The following is a 16917-nucleotide window of genomic DNA, read 5'->3' as shown; positions in this document are numbered from 1 at the left end:
TCCTTTTCCATTTTCTTTTTTTCCTCTCCCTCTCCCCCTTTTCCCTCCCTTCTCTGCCGCGCACCGCACGCCCCCGAGCGCCGCTCAGGCCGCCACTGCCCTTGCCCACACGCTGCAGTGCGCGCCCCCGGCCGACCGCACGGTCCTGCGACCCACGCGCATGCCCCCGCGCGCCCGCCGCGCCGCTCGCCGCTCCCGGCCCCGCGCACGCGCGCACCACCGCTGCCGCCCTCTGCCCTCGCCGCGCGCTCGCCGCTCCGCTCAGCGCCGCTCGTGCGCACGCGGCCGTGCCCAGCACCCGCCATTACCGCCGGCCGTACGCGCGCGCTGCTCCCCTAACTTGTATACGCACGCGCACGTGGGCCACGCGCCGCGCCGCACGGCACTGCACCGCCGCCTTGGCGCTCGCGCACACGGCGAGCACAGCTCGCAAAGCCGCTACGCGCCACCCTCCTCCACGTGCTCGACGACGTCCTCGACGCCCACGCCACCGCCCGCACGCCGCGTCACGACATGAGCGACCGGCCGAACGCCATTAAAGCCCGCCGTGCCGCTCGCCGGTCGCCACCCACACCCCGACCGCTCCACCGCCATCCCTTGGCTATAAATAGGCCCCTCCGCGCGCCTCCGCTTCTCCACGAACCCGCCCAGCCCCCGTGCGCCCCCTCCCCGGCCTTGCAGCGCCGCCGCCGCGGCCACCTCCGCCCACCGCCGCCGGCCCTCGTCGCCCCACCTCCTCGCGCTGTCCCAGCCCGAGGTAGGGCCGGGAATCGAGTCCCCGTAGCCCCCTCCCTCTTTTCCACCTCACCCCAGCCGCCGCCGTGGCCCGGAGCGCCGGGATCGACGCCGCCGGCGCCCCTGTTTCCCCCTCCCCTGTTTCGGTCGGGAGGAAAGAGAAGACAGGGCAGTTTTGCCCAAAGGCCCCTGGCCTTTCTTTCTTTTATTTAAAAGCCCTTCCACCCTTTTAGTCTTTTGCAAAAGAAACCCCCATGTTCTCCCTATTTAAAGAAAGACCCTTCCACTATATAGAACTAATTATAGATAGACCCCTACCCCTTTCCAAAATGTTCCGGATATTTTTAGAAATTCTATTCAAGTCCTGTCACTCCTAGAAATAATTACAAATAGGCCCCTAGACTCTGATTTAGCCCCTAAACCCCTCTTCGGCATATCATTTCATGCGCCAAAAATTCTCCGATCGATCTGAAACTTTACCACGCCTTTCCTAGCATAGTTTTGGCCATGACATTAGGAAATCGCCCAAAAATATTACTTCTATCTCCATATCTCAATCGTTTCCGATTCGAGCTCAACGATAAAACTTTTATCTCTTTTTTCTGATTGTGTGCTTGCTTGTGTGCGTCGGAGATCATGGTGTGAACGAGGGAGAATCCGTCAACGAATAGTACTGTGAGCAAGCGAACGAGGACCAGTTCCGCGACCCCGAACCCGAAGGACAGTACCTCGAGCAGGACTTCCCGGAAGGCTTTGAAGACGGCAAGTTCAATCCCGCCCTTTGATGCATGTTTTGTCCTAGTTTTTATAAACACAATATATTGGCCTGTTTTATAAAATTGCAGATGTTTTGCCTGTTGAAAACATGGTTGGATAGCCACCCCTTGATTTGTTATAACCATTCCTTGACCAGCTAGATTAAGGTCTGAATGTGTTTTGTTTGGACGTTGATCGCTGCTAGAACACTTAGGACCTTATACACAATACAACTTGTTTTATAAAGAAAATGTGTGCGTGTGTGGGAAGGGTGAAATGTGGAATTTCGAAAGATGAGTTTAGACGGGATGGATGGCATTTCTGTGTGATTTGCCGTTTGGTGTGCTCGTGCCTGTGTGGCAGAGCAAGGAAGGGAGATATCCATCTTGTCACAATTAAGGACCGAGTTGGTGTCTCATCTCACCTAACTCCACTATCGTGCAAACCACTCGACCGTTGAATGAGCAACGGCTTAGCATAAACCCCACTAGTTAGTCTGATAGCCATCAGGAGAGCTGAGAGCAACGGGTGATCAAGGAGAAGAGATTAGATCTGTGTGAAACCTCTGTGATAGGTCAATGACCCCTTGGTGGATCCCGTGATGGCTAGTGAGGTCTGGCTAAGGTGGGTAATGATTTTGTTGGGATCTACACCGACACTACGGTGTTCGAGCTGTGGTACCCCGCTTGTGGGTAAAGTTGCACACATCTGCAGAGTTAAAATCTATTCGAATAGCCATGCCCACGGTACTAGGCGAGTTACGGTGTGGTCATATAACTAGTGTTTATTTTGGGATGGGTTGGCGTCAGTTGTTTTGGGAAAAGTGTCCGGCAGTTGTGCCGTGTGCTACGGCGGATGAGGAGTCCGGTAGCAGCTTAAAAATTGGGGTCCTGTGTGGGCCAACATTATGTGTTATTCGGTACAAAGAAAACTTGCTTTGAAAATCCTTTCTTTCAAATGAACCCATGCATAAAAGATTATTTCCCGCAAATTAAATCCTAGCCTTATCATTATATTCTGTTTATACCCCCTCCATGGGTGTGGTTGGACTTGCTGAGTACGTTTGTACTCACTCCATTCTTAAATTTTTCAGAGGAAGATTCAGATTACGTTCCCGAAGACGTCGAGTAGGGTACCGTCCTGCACCCAGCCTTGCCTGTGGATAGGGTCACCCGCAGGAAGTTCCGTATGGCGCAAGACTCTGATGACCCCCTCTTTGTAGTTAATGTAGTTGTGTGTGTTTTAGTTGTTATCCTCGCGATAGTGGCGCTTCACTGCCCACTTCCGCGTAGAGTTGTACGGTGATGTATCATCTGATGTAATAAAAGTGTTATCAGCCTCCTGGGACTGATATTGTATCACTTTTAAATCTTCTCTCATGAGGGGACGCTTCTTGTACACATACAAACAACTCTACAACTACACTCAACCGAAGACCGCGTCCTTCTCGAGATCACCGGATGACTCCGTAGGTGACGGGTACATCGCACTCCCTTTGTGGCTCCATGTGGCTCCATGTGTGAGAGGCTATAGATTTAAGAATACTGTTACCGGGTGCGAACCCGCGACGAGCAGCGCTCGAACGCGGGCGGCAGGCGCTCCACCGAGCAGCCTTGCCAACGCGCGCGTAGCGCGCGTTCGCAAGAAACGCTCGTGCTGGCAAAGCCCGCGGCGCGGCGCGGCGCGGCCACAGGATGCTGGGGCCCGGGGAGGAGAGCGATCCGTCCCGCCGCGCGCGGGCCGGTGCCATTGTGCCAAGCTGCACCGGCACGTCAGCCGGGGTGGCTTTCACCCGGGTCACAACAGCGATTAATCACGCGGCGACGACCGCGCGCGTGAGCGTGAAGGAGGCGGGCGGGCGGGCGAGGTGGGCAAGACAGGCGCAATGGGTTGATGCAGGGGAGGAAGGAGGGGGCGCAGCGGTGGCGGATCGGCCCCGGTGGGCGGCACCAGGATGGTGCCGGGGGAGGAGGTGGACGTCTGGACGAGGGGTTGCGCGCGGCGGCGGGGCCCGGCGGACGTCGACGCCTGGCCGCGCCGCGCGGGACACATGGCGGCGGGCGAGTGGCGCGGGCGGGTCCGGGTCAGCGTCGCGCGCGCGGGCCTCGTGGCTGGTCTGTGGGAGCGCGCGTCGGCGTCGCAGGCGTGGTGGATCAGGAGCTCGAGCGACCGCGGCGGCCGCGTGGCCACTGGCCTCGCCTCGCCTGGCGCGTCGCTCCGGTGCGGGGCCGGCCTCTCTCTCTTGCCCCGCGCTGCTGCGTCGATCATGGTAGTCCGGGCGGAATAAATCAGCTGCTTCGGATTGGGACGGGGCGACAAGGCAGTCAGAATTTCGATTTTTTTTTTTGCTTTCTCTTTTGGATGGTGGCACTATGCTGTCTGTGTAGAGAGCCGTGGCTTAATGCGTAATCGCCCGCTTCCAAAGCAGGATGACCCTTATCGTGTTCATGCAAGTTGCTAATGTGACACGACCCACCAAAGTTTTGCCCAAGGACGGTACGACGCACCGTGCTTCAAGCTGCTAATGTGCTGTAACAACCATTTTTTATTACACACATCAAATCAAACCACTCCAAACCACACCATCATATATCACAACCAGATCAAACCGAGCTTCATGCAATTTCAAACCAAAACGTTAGCAGAGTTAAACGTCTACACATGCTTCCACATTCGCAATGTCCTCAGCTATGGGTTTGATCGATTTCAACAGAGGACCAACTAAACCAAATTAAATTAACAGCTAGAGCAACCATTTCCCACCAAATAAAATAGAGATCAAAGTAAAATCCAAATAAAATAGAGATCAAATTAATAGCTAGAGCAACTACACATGCTTCCACATTCGCAATAGTCAGATGCTTCTATTTAAAAGGGAGATCCACAAAGGTTAAGAATGGAAAATACACTCTATTTTGGGAAGACTCTTGGTTATTCCATAAACCTCTGTGTAGTCTTTTTCCAGTACTCTATGATCTCTGTCAGGACAAACTCATTTCTGTGCACACTTTTTTGCTGAAGCAAGCCCAGCTGCTTTTCTCTAGATGGCTTCCTCGGGTTTTTTTTTGAGATGTGGGTTTCTTTGATAAATAAAGACTACTCCTATCCATTTGAAAATATAAATGATGAAATCCTGTGGAGATTATGTAAGAGTGGCAAGTTTACAACCAAATCTGTCTATGATATGTTGTGTTCTGGGGATTCTGGCCAATCCTTTAAATCTATATGGAAAGCTAAGATCCCTCACAGGATCAAAGTTTTCCTTTGGCTGTTAGAAAATAAAGTTACCCTTACTAAAGATAATTTGCTGAAGAGAAATTGGCAAGGTGATCCTTCCTGCTACTTTTGTTCTGCAGAGGAAGATATTGATCATTTGTTCTTCCTTTGCCCGGTGGCTAAAGTAATCTGGGGGGTAGTTGCTACTTGTTTGGGTGCTAATAATATTCCTGCAAACATCAATCAATATAATCTCTGGATTAACCACTGGCTACCTCATGGCCAGCCAGTTTACACATTCTGTATGGCTGCCATATGTTGGGCCATATGGAAACGGAGAAATAAAGTCTGTTTTGAGAATAAAATGCTGAAAAACCTCACTAATATCATACTATATGCTTGTGCTCTCATGACATACTGGGCAGGTCTTTATGGGTCAGATATGCAAGGAAAATTTTTGGAAGGAGTAAGGATCCTGGTGTCTAGCGTCCACAAGGTGATGGCGCAACAGAAACGTGTCCCACCTCGTCTGCTGCTGGATGGACCTTCTCAGCCGAGGGATTCAAGTGGAGATGTGTCGGATGAAGACGCTTAGAAGCTACTAATCCTAGTTCTGCCTTTGTCTTCTCGTCGGTGCTCTTGTTTTTGCGCTACTCTGTTGAGATCTCTGTTGGTTGTCTTTATGTCAGACTTCTGTTTTCTGTATTCGAGACAGCATGAGAATGAATGTCATTCTCACGGTCTGTTCTCCCTGCACTTTGTTCTATTGTCTTAGTCTCAGAACCTGTGTAATGACTGGTATTTCCGTTCTTTAATGGAAATGGGGGTGTCCTCGATTCAAAAAAAAATCCAAACCGCTCAACCTAGTTAACACCGAACCATCAGCAGCAGCAGCATGAACCGTGGCATTCCGACAACGTTAGTTGCCTCCTGTCATTTGGAGCGTCACACGTTTATGCCCTGCCAGCATATATGCTGGCCCTTTGAAGGGAAAGCCTAATCCTAGCTGCACCAGTCTGACAGTGATATTACAAACTAGAAGGGAGAGGGGGAAAAACACGTGACAAGAGCCGCGTATTATAACATTTCCATAGTCGTACAGCCATGTTTTCAGCTCCTTCAAATGTAAAGGGTGCACCTTTTGGGATTTAGTTAGGCGGGGGCGGCCTTGCAAAGCCTGCACAGCTGCACTAAACCGCTTTATAATCATGTTCTGATCACACTAATCATGCTCCAAAAAACTCGCACTCATCATCAGAATTTAAATTACATCTTGATTGGCCGGTCCTACCACATGTAGTTTTCAGTACCCCCTCTTATTCCAATCCATTGTTTGAGTTTAACCTCCACAACCGATGGCGGAACTTTTCCAATTCAGGCGTTGTGTATTTAAACATATCTGCACCATATGACTTGGAATCCGCTGTCGGCGCAGCAGAGGAAGAACAGAGGCAGGAACTAGAAACCATCAGAAGTTGATTATAGTCTCTTGGTCACTCACTCGTGGTCGTGCCCCTAGACGATCGAATTTTCCCCAACCTATATGTGCCGTGTTCGGTTGGCTGGTTACCAGCCCACGGCTGGCTGGTAGCCGCGTTTTCACTGTAGGGTCTACAGTGTCGCGCGCTCATACTGTGCCGGCTCCAGCCAGCCAGCCACAGTTGGTGTTCAGCTCAGCCGAATAGTCTGTATATATGATCAGAAACAAGTGATATCATCCTTTTAGGTTTAAGAAAGATCTTATAATGCTTACCTAGAAGACTAGAATTGGGAGCTGATTAAAGACGTTATTAAGAAAAAGAAACTATGTGTGTGTTTGGTTGGTGAGTTGAAGGGGTCGGAAGGTTTAACCCAGTTGGACTTGCGTTTGGTTTGGCGTTTACAAAGGATGAATGAATTTAACATGGATAGGAATATTTCAGTCAAATGCGTGTCGGATTGATTTCTCCAAATCGAACGGACTGATCCGATCCACTTCAACGGCATTACTGCTTCTTTCCACATGGAAGAGGTCGAGCGGACACGGCTCCAGCTGCTGGGTGGAGAGGGTGGCTCTTGGCGCGGGGCGCGAGCGGAGGAGTGGCGCGACCTGTGGAGCAGCATGGTGAGGGGTGATGTGGCGGCACAACGGAGGAGCAGTACGGGAGCGACGTGGAGAGCAGCGGAGGAGCAGCACCACAGGGGCGAGGCGGAGAGTGACAAAGGAGCAGCGCAAGGCAAGGCAGAGAGCGGTAGAGGAGCAGCATAGGGGCGAGGAGGAAAAACAGTAAATGGTGAAGGAACGGCGAGCCACCTTGGTGGCGGCAGAGCACCCCCGCTCGGCGTGAGGAAGGAGACGAGGCATAAATGAAATTGAAAATTCAAGTTACTGTTATGTTATTTACAGTGTAAAACTGGCATCCATCCTGTCCCTGCAAATTCCTCTAACCAAATAAAAAATTAGGTTAGACCCATCCCTCTAACCAAATAATAGATATGTTGATCCCAACCCAAAAAATAAGGATAGACCTACTCCTAGAAATGGATTAGGCATAATCCAAATCCAACTCAATTTTGGCATTTGGACTCAATTGAATTTGGTCTGGTTGGATATGAGCATCCATTTGCTTTGGATGCAAAAGGATTAGATTATGTTGGATAAAAAGTATAGGATAATCCAAATCTTATAATGGACTAACGAAGGGAACGGACGAAAGCTACTCCTCCTCATCGGCAATCTCCACATGTGTGTCTGTCTCCTCGTACTTCGCTCGGAAAGTCCTCATAGGGGCGCACGACCCGGCGCCTCACGTCCTCGACTCCAAGAGAGTGCTCGGCTTTTGCGACTGGTCCATGATCTCCGACCTTCTCCTCTGTGCCGCCCGCTCACAACCCACCACCGCCACCCCGACCTTCTCCTCGCCCTCGCCGCCAGCCGCCGCTCCGGCCTTCTCCTCTCCCTTCGCTGGCCAACCCGCCACCACCGTCGGGCCGCCGCTTCCCCTGCCCCTTCCTCTAGGTCTGGTGGCCATTGAAGCCTTGGAACCCCGAACCCTAAGCTCCGCCGCCACCCTACCACCACCCACCCCCGGACCTCGACAACCCCCCTCCCCTAACTCCGGCACAACCCACCATCACGAGCTTGAGGTTGAAGAAGCACAATCACCTTCTGTGGCAGCTCGCGACAAATAGATTTTCCCGTCTGCAAGCGCTCGTGGAAGTGCTCATCACGTCCATCGCCAGACCAAAGTGTCCGACCTCTTCCCTTTCCCAGACCACCTAGGCAATAAGAAGCACATGATCGACCGCTGGCCTGGCCAAGGCCGCCCGCTCCTCGTTCATGCTTGAATTGAGTTGGATGGATAGTTATGTAATTGAGATTGTATTAGATGGGATTGGATGATGTGGACTGTCTACCAAATTGGCCAGGAGGGTAACGCGATATCAGTTGAATGTTAATTGGATATCGTTAGTTGGATTTTGGATGATGATCCATTCACAAGAGCTATAGCGCGATTTTGGATATCGTTAGTTGGATTTTGGATGATGATCCATTCACAGGAGTAGATCAACCCTTCCCACTTGGTCCCCGAACCAAAGACATGCTACCGGAACAACCTGCAATTTTGCAGCGAAATTCAGTTAATGTCTGCAATTTTGTAGCGAAATTCAGATAATGTCCGAGAGCTCATTTGTGCTGATGATGGTTCAGTCACGCCTTCTCCCCCTTCCTGAAAGCCTCTGACAAAAACACTAGAGGGGAAAAAGAAATCATCCAAAAAAAAACTTCTTAATCATATATCTGAACCCCCCCTCCTTCATGAGTTCCCTCGTGGACCTATTGTCCCCTTTCCACACATCCAGTCTGCCCAACCACCACTGTCGAGCAAATTTTTTTTTTTGAAGAAAGGGTCTCCCCATTTCATTTCAGCGAAAAGAAACGCTTTCGAGAAATAATATCAACCATTCAACATATAATCACCATCAAACCACCTAATCGATAATACTATTTAAGGTGTAGAGCAAGAATGATTAGCAAACGAATTTAAGATTCAGTCAGATCAATATCATCTGTGTAAGTTACTGTATTGATCAAAGGAAGTCACGTGCTCGAGCAGTCAAAAGTCAAAACCACCAAAACTCCCGCCGTGACAAGGGAAAGGGCATACTCTATAAAAAATATATATACAAGCCAAAGTTATATAGATAGAAAGAATCAACTTATCATCCTATAACCACTCGAATATACAGAAAACTCACAACATTGTCTGCCCAGTTTAAACTCTCAAGATCTGCACAACCAACCCACGCTCAACCCAGCAAGTATCGATATATAAACATTAGTTGTTAGAAGTGGAAAGAGACCCCAAAACCGATGAAATTCAACAACACAGAACTTAAATAGATTGTCTACATTGACGGCCAATAAGCCTGCATTGCTCGGGAAGCAGGGAGCAGAGTACCTGTCCCTTGACACGACAAAGCTCGCCATCTATACCGCAGCCATTGTGTGTGTTTGGACCAGGTTTAAGCTTAACTGACTTCACCTGTATCAATGTCAGATCAGCATTAAGATTGGATTAGCATTCTTCTTAGGAAAAAAACAGCATATTTGTGAAAAATAATGCAGCAGCTGCTTTCATAATCTAATGGTCACGACTTAGAGCATGTAAATGAACACGACAGACCCAACAACAGGCAATCATCAGAAGCTACATAGGTACCAACAACAAATCAATCTGTTTGGGGTCTCAAATAATCAAGGTCAACAAGCGCTTGAGATACGACTTACAGCTTTATTAACAGGCTCAACAGTTTCATTTGGGACATGTTGATCATAAGATTTTTTTCCTCTAAAAAGGAAGGGAAAAAATACATTTAGAAAGGAATATATGCCTATCTCCAACCATTCCCCCTCTCCAACTCCCCCCGAACGTACTATTTACTATATTTTACTACCTCCCTCCAAAAGATTCCTCCCCCTATAACTCCTTCTCTCCAACCATTCCCCCCATATCTATTCCCCCTATATACTATCACTGATTAACTAACTATTTATTTATCGTTTTTGAATTTTAAAAAAAATCATACAATATTTGTACTGTCATAATACGCATTATCATCATGTTACGGGGCTCAAACGGGATTAATATCGCGAAGAAACGGTGTGATTAGAATATAGGGGGAGTTGAAACTCACCCTATATATAGGGGGAGTTTCAACTCCCCCTTATATAGGGGGGGCTTTGGGGGGAACCGTTGGATCGCCAACTCCCCCAAAGCACCCCCTACGTTCGGTGGGGGGAGGTATAGGGGGAGCCGTTGGAACTCGCCTTAGAATGCATAAGAACATGCTCAAGTTGATGCAAAAAAGTATGACATAGATTTAGTTTAAAGTTCTTCAGAATCCCCAAGTAGATAATGCCATAAGATTAGCCATACCTCTATGCAATATATTTTTCTTCAGAAAGTCAAAAGAAAGCTAAAAGACTATGGCAAAGAAAAGGGAGAAATGGACAATAGCTTGAGCAAAGAGTGAAGTTAAGATACCTTTACATATTCCACATAGGGCAAAGAAAGATGGCGACCGAACTGGAGAAGTATGAAAAATCTCAGCAACTTCCACCTTCCCTTTCCACCAACTAAAAGTAAGTCCAAACTGTTATCATCATGGGTCGCTTTCGGTGCAACAACCTGTGAACTCAAACTTTGCACTGTCTTGCACGAGTGATTACATACAAGGACACCAAGAAAATGTCCTTTCCTAACTACCCATTTCTCATCCAAATTTGGTACAAGTTCCATTGGTGCTCCGAATTCCCTGTCCTCTGGTGGTCCAGGAAGTTCAATGGGGTGGTCAGGCTCCCAAGTTAGCTCACTGTCCCATTTTGGCCCTGTGTCCCACTTTGGTTCAGAGTCCCAAATAGGTCCTGGATCTGATATTGTTGAGGAAATGTCTTCCTTGTCGTGCATTGATGGGGCTGCCCAAGACAACCGTGTGTCATTAGTAGACGTCACACCAACTGAATTTCTCTCAGTCCTTGCTTTGGACCTGGTTCTTGGCCAGAATGATCCATGATGTGGTTGGGGACGTAGCACTTCTTCAGGTTCTGAAACAATATTACTTCTGCCCAGAGACAAGCGTTTTGCTTTCGGATCAAGACCACGTACATAGTCTGACAGTTCAGTGCTTGCCACTGTACTACCTGATGTATCAACATCCCCAAGTGACATCCGACTTGGAGTCATAATAGAATCAATACTGGACAAACTGGAGGCCCGCGGAATTCCTTCTTGCTTTGATCTGCTGTGCATTACATCACCGTAGACATTGGACAAGTTTGTTTTGTCTTGATCTGTGCCTTTTCCATTTGCAGCCATGTCCTTTGGCAAAGGAAGATATTCTAACTCATAGAAGTAGCTAGGCAAACATAAAAATTTCAGGACTCCAGCCACAAAATATCGAAGAGGGCCAAATTTCTTTTGATATTTCTCAGAAAGTTCAAGGACTGCAGCAAAGTAATAAGAACAATTTTCAGCTTACTTCTCAACATCCATCAATTTCATTGATGCAATGAGCTTGGTCAATTCAGATAAAGATTTTTTAAATATAAAAAATAAAAAATACGAATGTACTATCATCTGGAAAGGCATAAGAATAGTTATAAGTAATAATGTGCAGGTAATTCGTTTACAAAACTTTATTCATGCAATAACTAAAAGAAATCAAATTCGCATCATGATTAGCATCTGCATGCTGTTAACACAGATATTGTTTACGATTTGGAATTAGAATGACAATATCAGTAGAAATGCAGCCCAGAGCCTAAAACATATACCAAATAAAATGAAACTAAACAGTAGATTTTTCCATGACAGGCTTGCTTAGCTAATTTAATATGATGTTACACCTAAGAGTTTCGTCTAGCAGTTTTTTCCCCCTGAGACCAGATTCCTCTAGTAGTTGGTAACATAATAGTTTCCCAAACTAAATTGCAAAGGGATGATTCGATCACCACAGTGAAGTGCAAGCTCCATCCTAGTATTTATTCAAGGCGCATGAGATTTCATGGTATTCTTCAAAATGGGAAGATGTGGCTTCTAACCAGCAAATCAGTTACACACATCTGAAAAATCAGAACTAAAAACACTGAAATGAAATAAATATAATGACTTAGATATGAGGTTACCATCACTAACAAAACCATAGTATGAAACAGTTGAGCCAAAGTGTATTTGCCCAGATTGAATCCACTCGACAGCCAAGATGTCGAGAGGCGTACACCCACCCTGTTACGAAGGAATTCTCATGAGAACAGGATTTAGTGACAGCCTTATTTTAACAAAATCAAAGTAAGCAAAATAATACTGCTGGAACTCTCCTCATATAGTAAGTCACGATAAAACGCTATAGTAACGATAGTAATGGGGTCTTTGAAAAAGAAGAAACTAAGCATACCTTAACAATTAATAATGATGCGGAAATAGGATCTCTAACCCCCAAAACAGTCCAGACGAGTGAGTTGTCAGAGCCTGCAGGAATTATTCCAACTGGAATCGATACAGCTTCTGTTCTATCACTTCTGAGCAGAAGACCATTGAGCACCTGTAGAGCTATAAATGATGAGGTAGCAAATAAGATAATTATTACTAACCAACTACAATATGAACACCAAGGTCAAACCTCATTTACAATTCCATCGCCACCCACACACACAACTCCTGCAAAAAAATATTCAAGATATCATTAGACCAGTTAAGATGGTTGCCTGTACCTTAGAACAAGATAAATTACATATCTATATGTTTAATATTCATACCATTAGGACATGTGCTGAAATCAAAAGTAGATATAAGAGATTTTGCATGCCCAGCATGAGTAGTTTTAACTACTTCCATCTGAAAGCCTGCAAGCTGCATCAAGTTTATCACTCAATTAGTAGTAGCTAAAATTATTAGCAAAAATATGTATCAGTAAAGCATAACGATATGCACAGATTTTAAAGCAAGCTAGTATATTAAACGTGCATAGAAAATAAGCTTTGATAAAGACAACATTTTACGTTCCTTCTCAAGAGGCAATGATGCCACACACAGCAATTGAAACTGGCTACTGCTCTCTTTTTTTCATCTAAAACAGTAAGTTGCTACTGTAATACCAGAGGAGGGAGATTAAATGGTCACTACATAATGAAACAAACACAACTTTTTATTCTAGTCCCGGAGCTGAAACCATTATTTCAGTTGCTTAGTAACAGAGTCATAGAAGTATGAAGAGATTATAATTCACAGATCTGATCTCATATATTTTCAGTGACACCAAGAAACAGAAGATCCGTATGATTTTTCAGTTTACACATGTACAAATTGAAATCATACAAATGATCCAACAAGTTTGCATTCAAAACATGAAAAAGTATATCCAGAGCTATGCAATTTCAAGATAGAAGAGGACATTCAGTAAAAACATAAGAAAAGAATGGTCAAAATGAAGTCTCAGGAAGAAACACTATCAGAAAAATAGTTGAACATCGCTACTCAAATCACCAGTTGTTTATACATTTGCATTAATGTAGACATCAAAAGTACCTTAAATATAGGTTCTGCATTCTCATGGAAAACTTTACTTGATCTACCATGTCCAGATCGAGGGTTCAATATAACAAGTACTCTTTGTGGAGGTTTGCATTTAATCGGTGGCTGGTCAAATAAAGACTCACTGAGGGGGTTGTCTGAGTCTTGATTGATACTAGACGCTCCAGGGCGTGGTAGTAAATTAACATATATGCTTTGTTCAGCAAAGCATGTCACCCACAAAATGGCCTCGTCTAAGGTAGAGGCTATAAAGCAGAAGTCTTTCGGAACTCTGCGTGTCTTTCCAAATAAAGACTTTTTAGTTGGGTATGCATGCACTGTAAAATGTTTGGCTCCAGAATTATATGATACCTGCCAAAATATGAACAGAGCACAAAATATCAGCAAAGTGATCCAGCAGAGCCAATTAATAATACAAACATCTCATCATCTGAACTTACAGAGACAACATCCTCCAGGAGGAGTACAGAGGAGCCCCAGATCAGAGCTTTACTTGTGAGTCTAGCATCAACCGCATCAGCTTTCCCATTTTCTGATAACTGATTATTTTCGCTTGTGCTTTTATTTTTCTTATCAAAAATTAACTTTCCAGCATACACTTCGTAACCTAGAAAATTGGACCTTTCATCTGCCACATCAATTTTGTGGTCATGGTTTTTTCCCTTTTTAGCATCTTTGTCATCAATAGCCAAGTGCTTCTGCCTTGAAGATCTTGTTTTACTTCTTTTCTCCTGAGTACTGGGCGAAGAATGTTGCCCCGCTGACTTTTGAGAACGCCTGCTACTAGAACGGCGGCTAGATTTCTGGGATGAGCTTCTTGAAGTAGGATTTTCAAGCTCAGTTCCATCCATTTCTGTCTGTTTGACAGCACTTCAGAACATTGGTCTTGGCAATGAATCCTATACCGCTCCAGGGATGGATGAGGCATCACGGCTCCAAAGCCATATGAGAATGTCAGTATAATTAAGTAAACTGCAATAAAAGGAAACAGTCATAGTAAGGATATCTTTGGTGCATATAGTGGGCAACTGTTGAGACTTCAGAGGAAGTGAGCTGCTATGAGTCATTCCCATAAAAAAACAAGGGTAGAAATATAAATGCGAGCTCCTTGACCAATCGCACTGCTGAAGCACATTCAGCAAAACAAAAAATTGTCTTGAACATCTATAGGAGCAATTTTGTGTCAATAGTCAATAGTAGCTTTTGGCATATAAGCGTGCACCCCCAATGGTTTCCCATGCAAATGGACCTCAGCATGCATATTCCTGCTCCAAGTATCATATCAATCCTAATCAATGTATAATCTTGTCTCATCAGTCAAGCAAGCTAGTTACGCTTAGCTTTTCAACTGTAAATTGTCAGAAATTGATCTAGGGGTTAGATGCATCCTTTTTTCCTGCAGCCTACTCCTTGAATACCAACATCAAGAATTCAAGATGGGGCATAAGAAAAGAAATGCTGCTGAACTATTATCAGGGGAATCATCTGCCTACACAAACGTTCTTGGAAGATGAAACCATGTCATCAAACATAAGTGGTACAGTATATCAATGATAACTTCAATCCACAAAACACAAGGCCTTGGATGCTAACACCAAGCATTTGTCCAATACATATGAGTATGCGCACTATCAAATGATAAGTTAACAGGAAACAATACGCCTGGGACTGTATCAACACTACTACTAGTGACACAGCGCATCCCCGCGTAACAAAAGGTCGTTCCCAATTTGTTACTCCATCCAGGCACAGGGGACGCGCAAACTAACAATCGCAGCACACACCAGTCACCTGCGAACTATCGACGCCAGATCTCGCCCGACACAGTTCAAAATGCCAGACGCGCAGCTCACGGGAGTCGCAAATCGCAGAGCACCGAGTCCCAGACAAACTCGAAGCAAGGACCAGGAGGGAAACAGAAACAAAAAACACGACGAGCGTCATCACCAACCGCACCTAACACGAAGATTCCGCCGCAAGGAAAGCACCAGCCGGATCGAAGCCTCGCGAGGGGGCGTACCGAATCGAGCGATCGGATCCGGTGATCGAACCTGGCGAGCGGGCGCGCCTCCCCGCGCCGGATCGAGCGGGGCGCGCCTCCTCAGCGGCCGGCGGCGGCGGAGGGAGCTGGAGAGATACTTGCGGGGGTGTGGTGCGCGAGGAAGGGGGGCCGGCCCGCGCGCGACGCGGTGGCGACAGGGTAGCAGGGGGTGTCAGGCCAGGGCGTGCGCCGATTCAGGCCAGGGCCAGGAGCGGGGGGGGGGGGGGGGGGGGGCGGGCGAGGGGAAGAGGGGAAAAATGGCGTGCCGGACACGAGGCGGCGTCCCCGGCTTGCCGCGGCTGTTGGGAGGCAGGAGGCCGGTGCGGTGCGGTGCGGTGGGAGTGGGGCGGGGAGGGGGAGGAAGGACCCGGAGAAGGGAGAGAGCTGGTGGGTTCGGTGCTGGTGGCGGCGCCCCCCGTCCGCTTGCTCTGTTTTTTTTTTCTTTTTCTTTCCCGTCTCCGGCTCTCCGCTGTTGGTTTGTTCGCTGCGTGGGCTAAAACCGCGACGTGCCGGCGTGGTAGGCTGTTGACGACGACTTGCCCCGCCGCAGGCCGCCCACCGCAAAGATTTGACGAGGACCGCGAAGCGAAAACGATGGCTGAGACTTTGGATATGCGTGGGTGAAACATTTTGGATGTCAAATCGAGTGTTTGCCCAGATGTCGGGAGGGTTTTTCGGACACTAATTAAAAAACTAATTTCAGAACTCACTTGGAAACCGCGAGACGAATCTTTCGAGGTCTTTGACCGCATCATTAGCACATGTGGGGTTACTGTATCACTTATGACTAATCATGCACTAATTAGGCTCAAAAGATTCGTCTCGTCGTGTACATCCAAACTGTGTAATTAGTTTTGTTATTTAATTACATTTAGTGCTTCATACATGCGTTCAAAGGGGAGGTGAAAATTTTTGGGAACTAAACGGGGCCTTGGTGGGCACGAGAAAAAGGTGCGAAGCCCAGCGATTTTCCCCAGTGGAAGGCCAGAGAACGACACGTTGATACGGTATCGTTCGCGTGGTGCATGCTTTGTCCGGCTTCCGTGGATTACTCAGGTTATTAGTTATACGCGATCACCGTATCTCGGCGGATCAAATCGGGCCAGCGGATTGGTCGTGCCACGTCTGGTAGGTGACTCGGATTGCCCGGACAGCTCGCTGTTCCCAAATTCGACACCCGGTCCAAACTGGCCGGTGGTTCGGCTTAGTCTACAAAAAAAGGTAGTCGCCGTGTGCTTGGAAGGCTGGGCGCAGGTCCTTGAATGGCAACTCGGCGAGATCCCCCCCGGCGAAGATTGTGGCCGAGACCCCGTCGCGAATGGAAGAACATTTTCACCTTGACGTCGGAGTACGCAGTGGATGCTAGCATGCAATTTTCAGTTCTGCTGGCGAGTCGGACACACTCCTGATCACGCGCTCGGGCCAACGTGGCAACATGGCTCGTTCGCTCTGCCGGGATCAGCTGTTCAGCACCGACATGTTCGTCCTCGCCTCGTTAGCGGTGTAAAAGCACTGGTACACTACTACAATAGTGGTATATCTTTTCTTTAAAAAAGAAAAACAATAGTGGTATATCGATTTGCTTTGGGACTTTGG

General features: G+C 47.3%; 1 protein-coding gene across 1 annotated transcript; it reads right to left on the bottom strand.

Annotated features, from left to right (window-relative positions):
- Positions 1-8855: 8855 nt before the first annotated feature.
- Positions 8856-15686, bottom strand: LOC120681467 (sphingoid long-chain bases kinase 1-like). Its single transcript, XM_039962963.1, has 9 exons — positions 15237-15686; positions 13721-14252; positions 13275-13631; positions 12506-12599; positions 12370-12407; positions 12145-12291; positions 11876-11975; positions 10236-11194; positions 8856-9233 (listed from the first exon to the last, which is right to left on the bottom strand). The coding sequence occupies exons 2-9, from the start codon at positions 14129-14131 to the stop codon at positions 9084-9086; spliced, it is 2256 nt and encodes a 751-aa protein (XP_039818897.1). The 5' UTR covers positions 14132-14252; positions 15237-15686; the 3' UTR covers positions 8856-9083.
- Positions 15687-16917: the final 1231 nt, after the last annotated feature.

Source organism: Panicum virgatum, chromosome 7N (genome assembly GCF_016808335.1).
Source record: "Panicum virgatum strain AP13 chromosome 7N, P.virgatum_v5, whole genome shotgun sequence".
Taxonomy (NCBI): domain Eukaryota; kingdom Viridiplantae; phylum Streptophyta; class Magnoliopsida; order Poales; family Poaceae; genus Panicum; species Panicum virgatum.
This window is presented reverse-complemented; position numbering and strand designations above follow the sequence as displayed.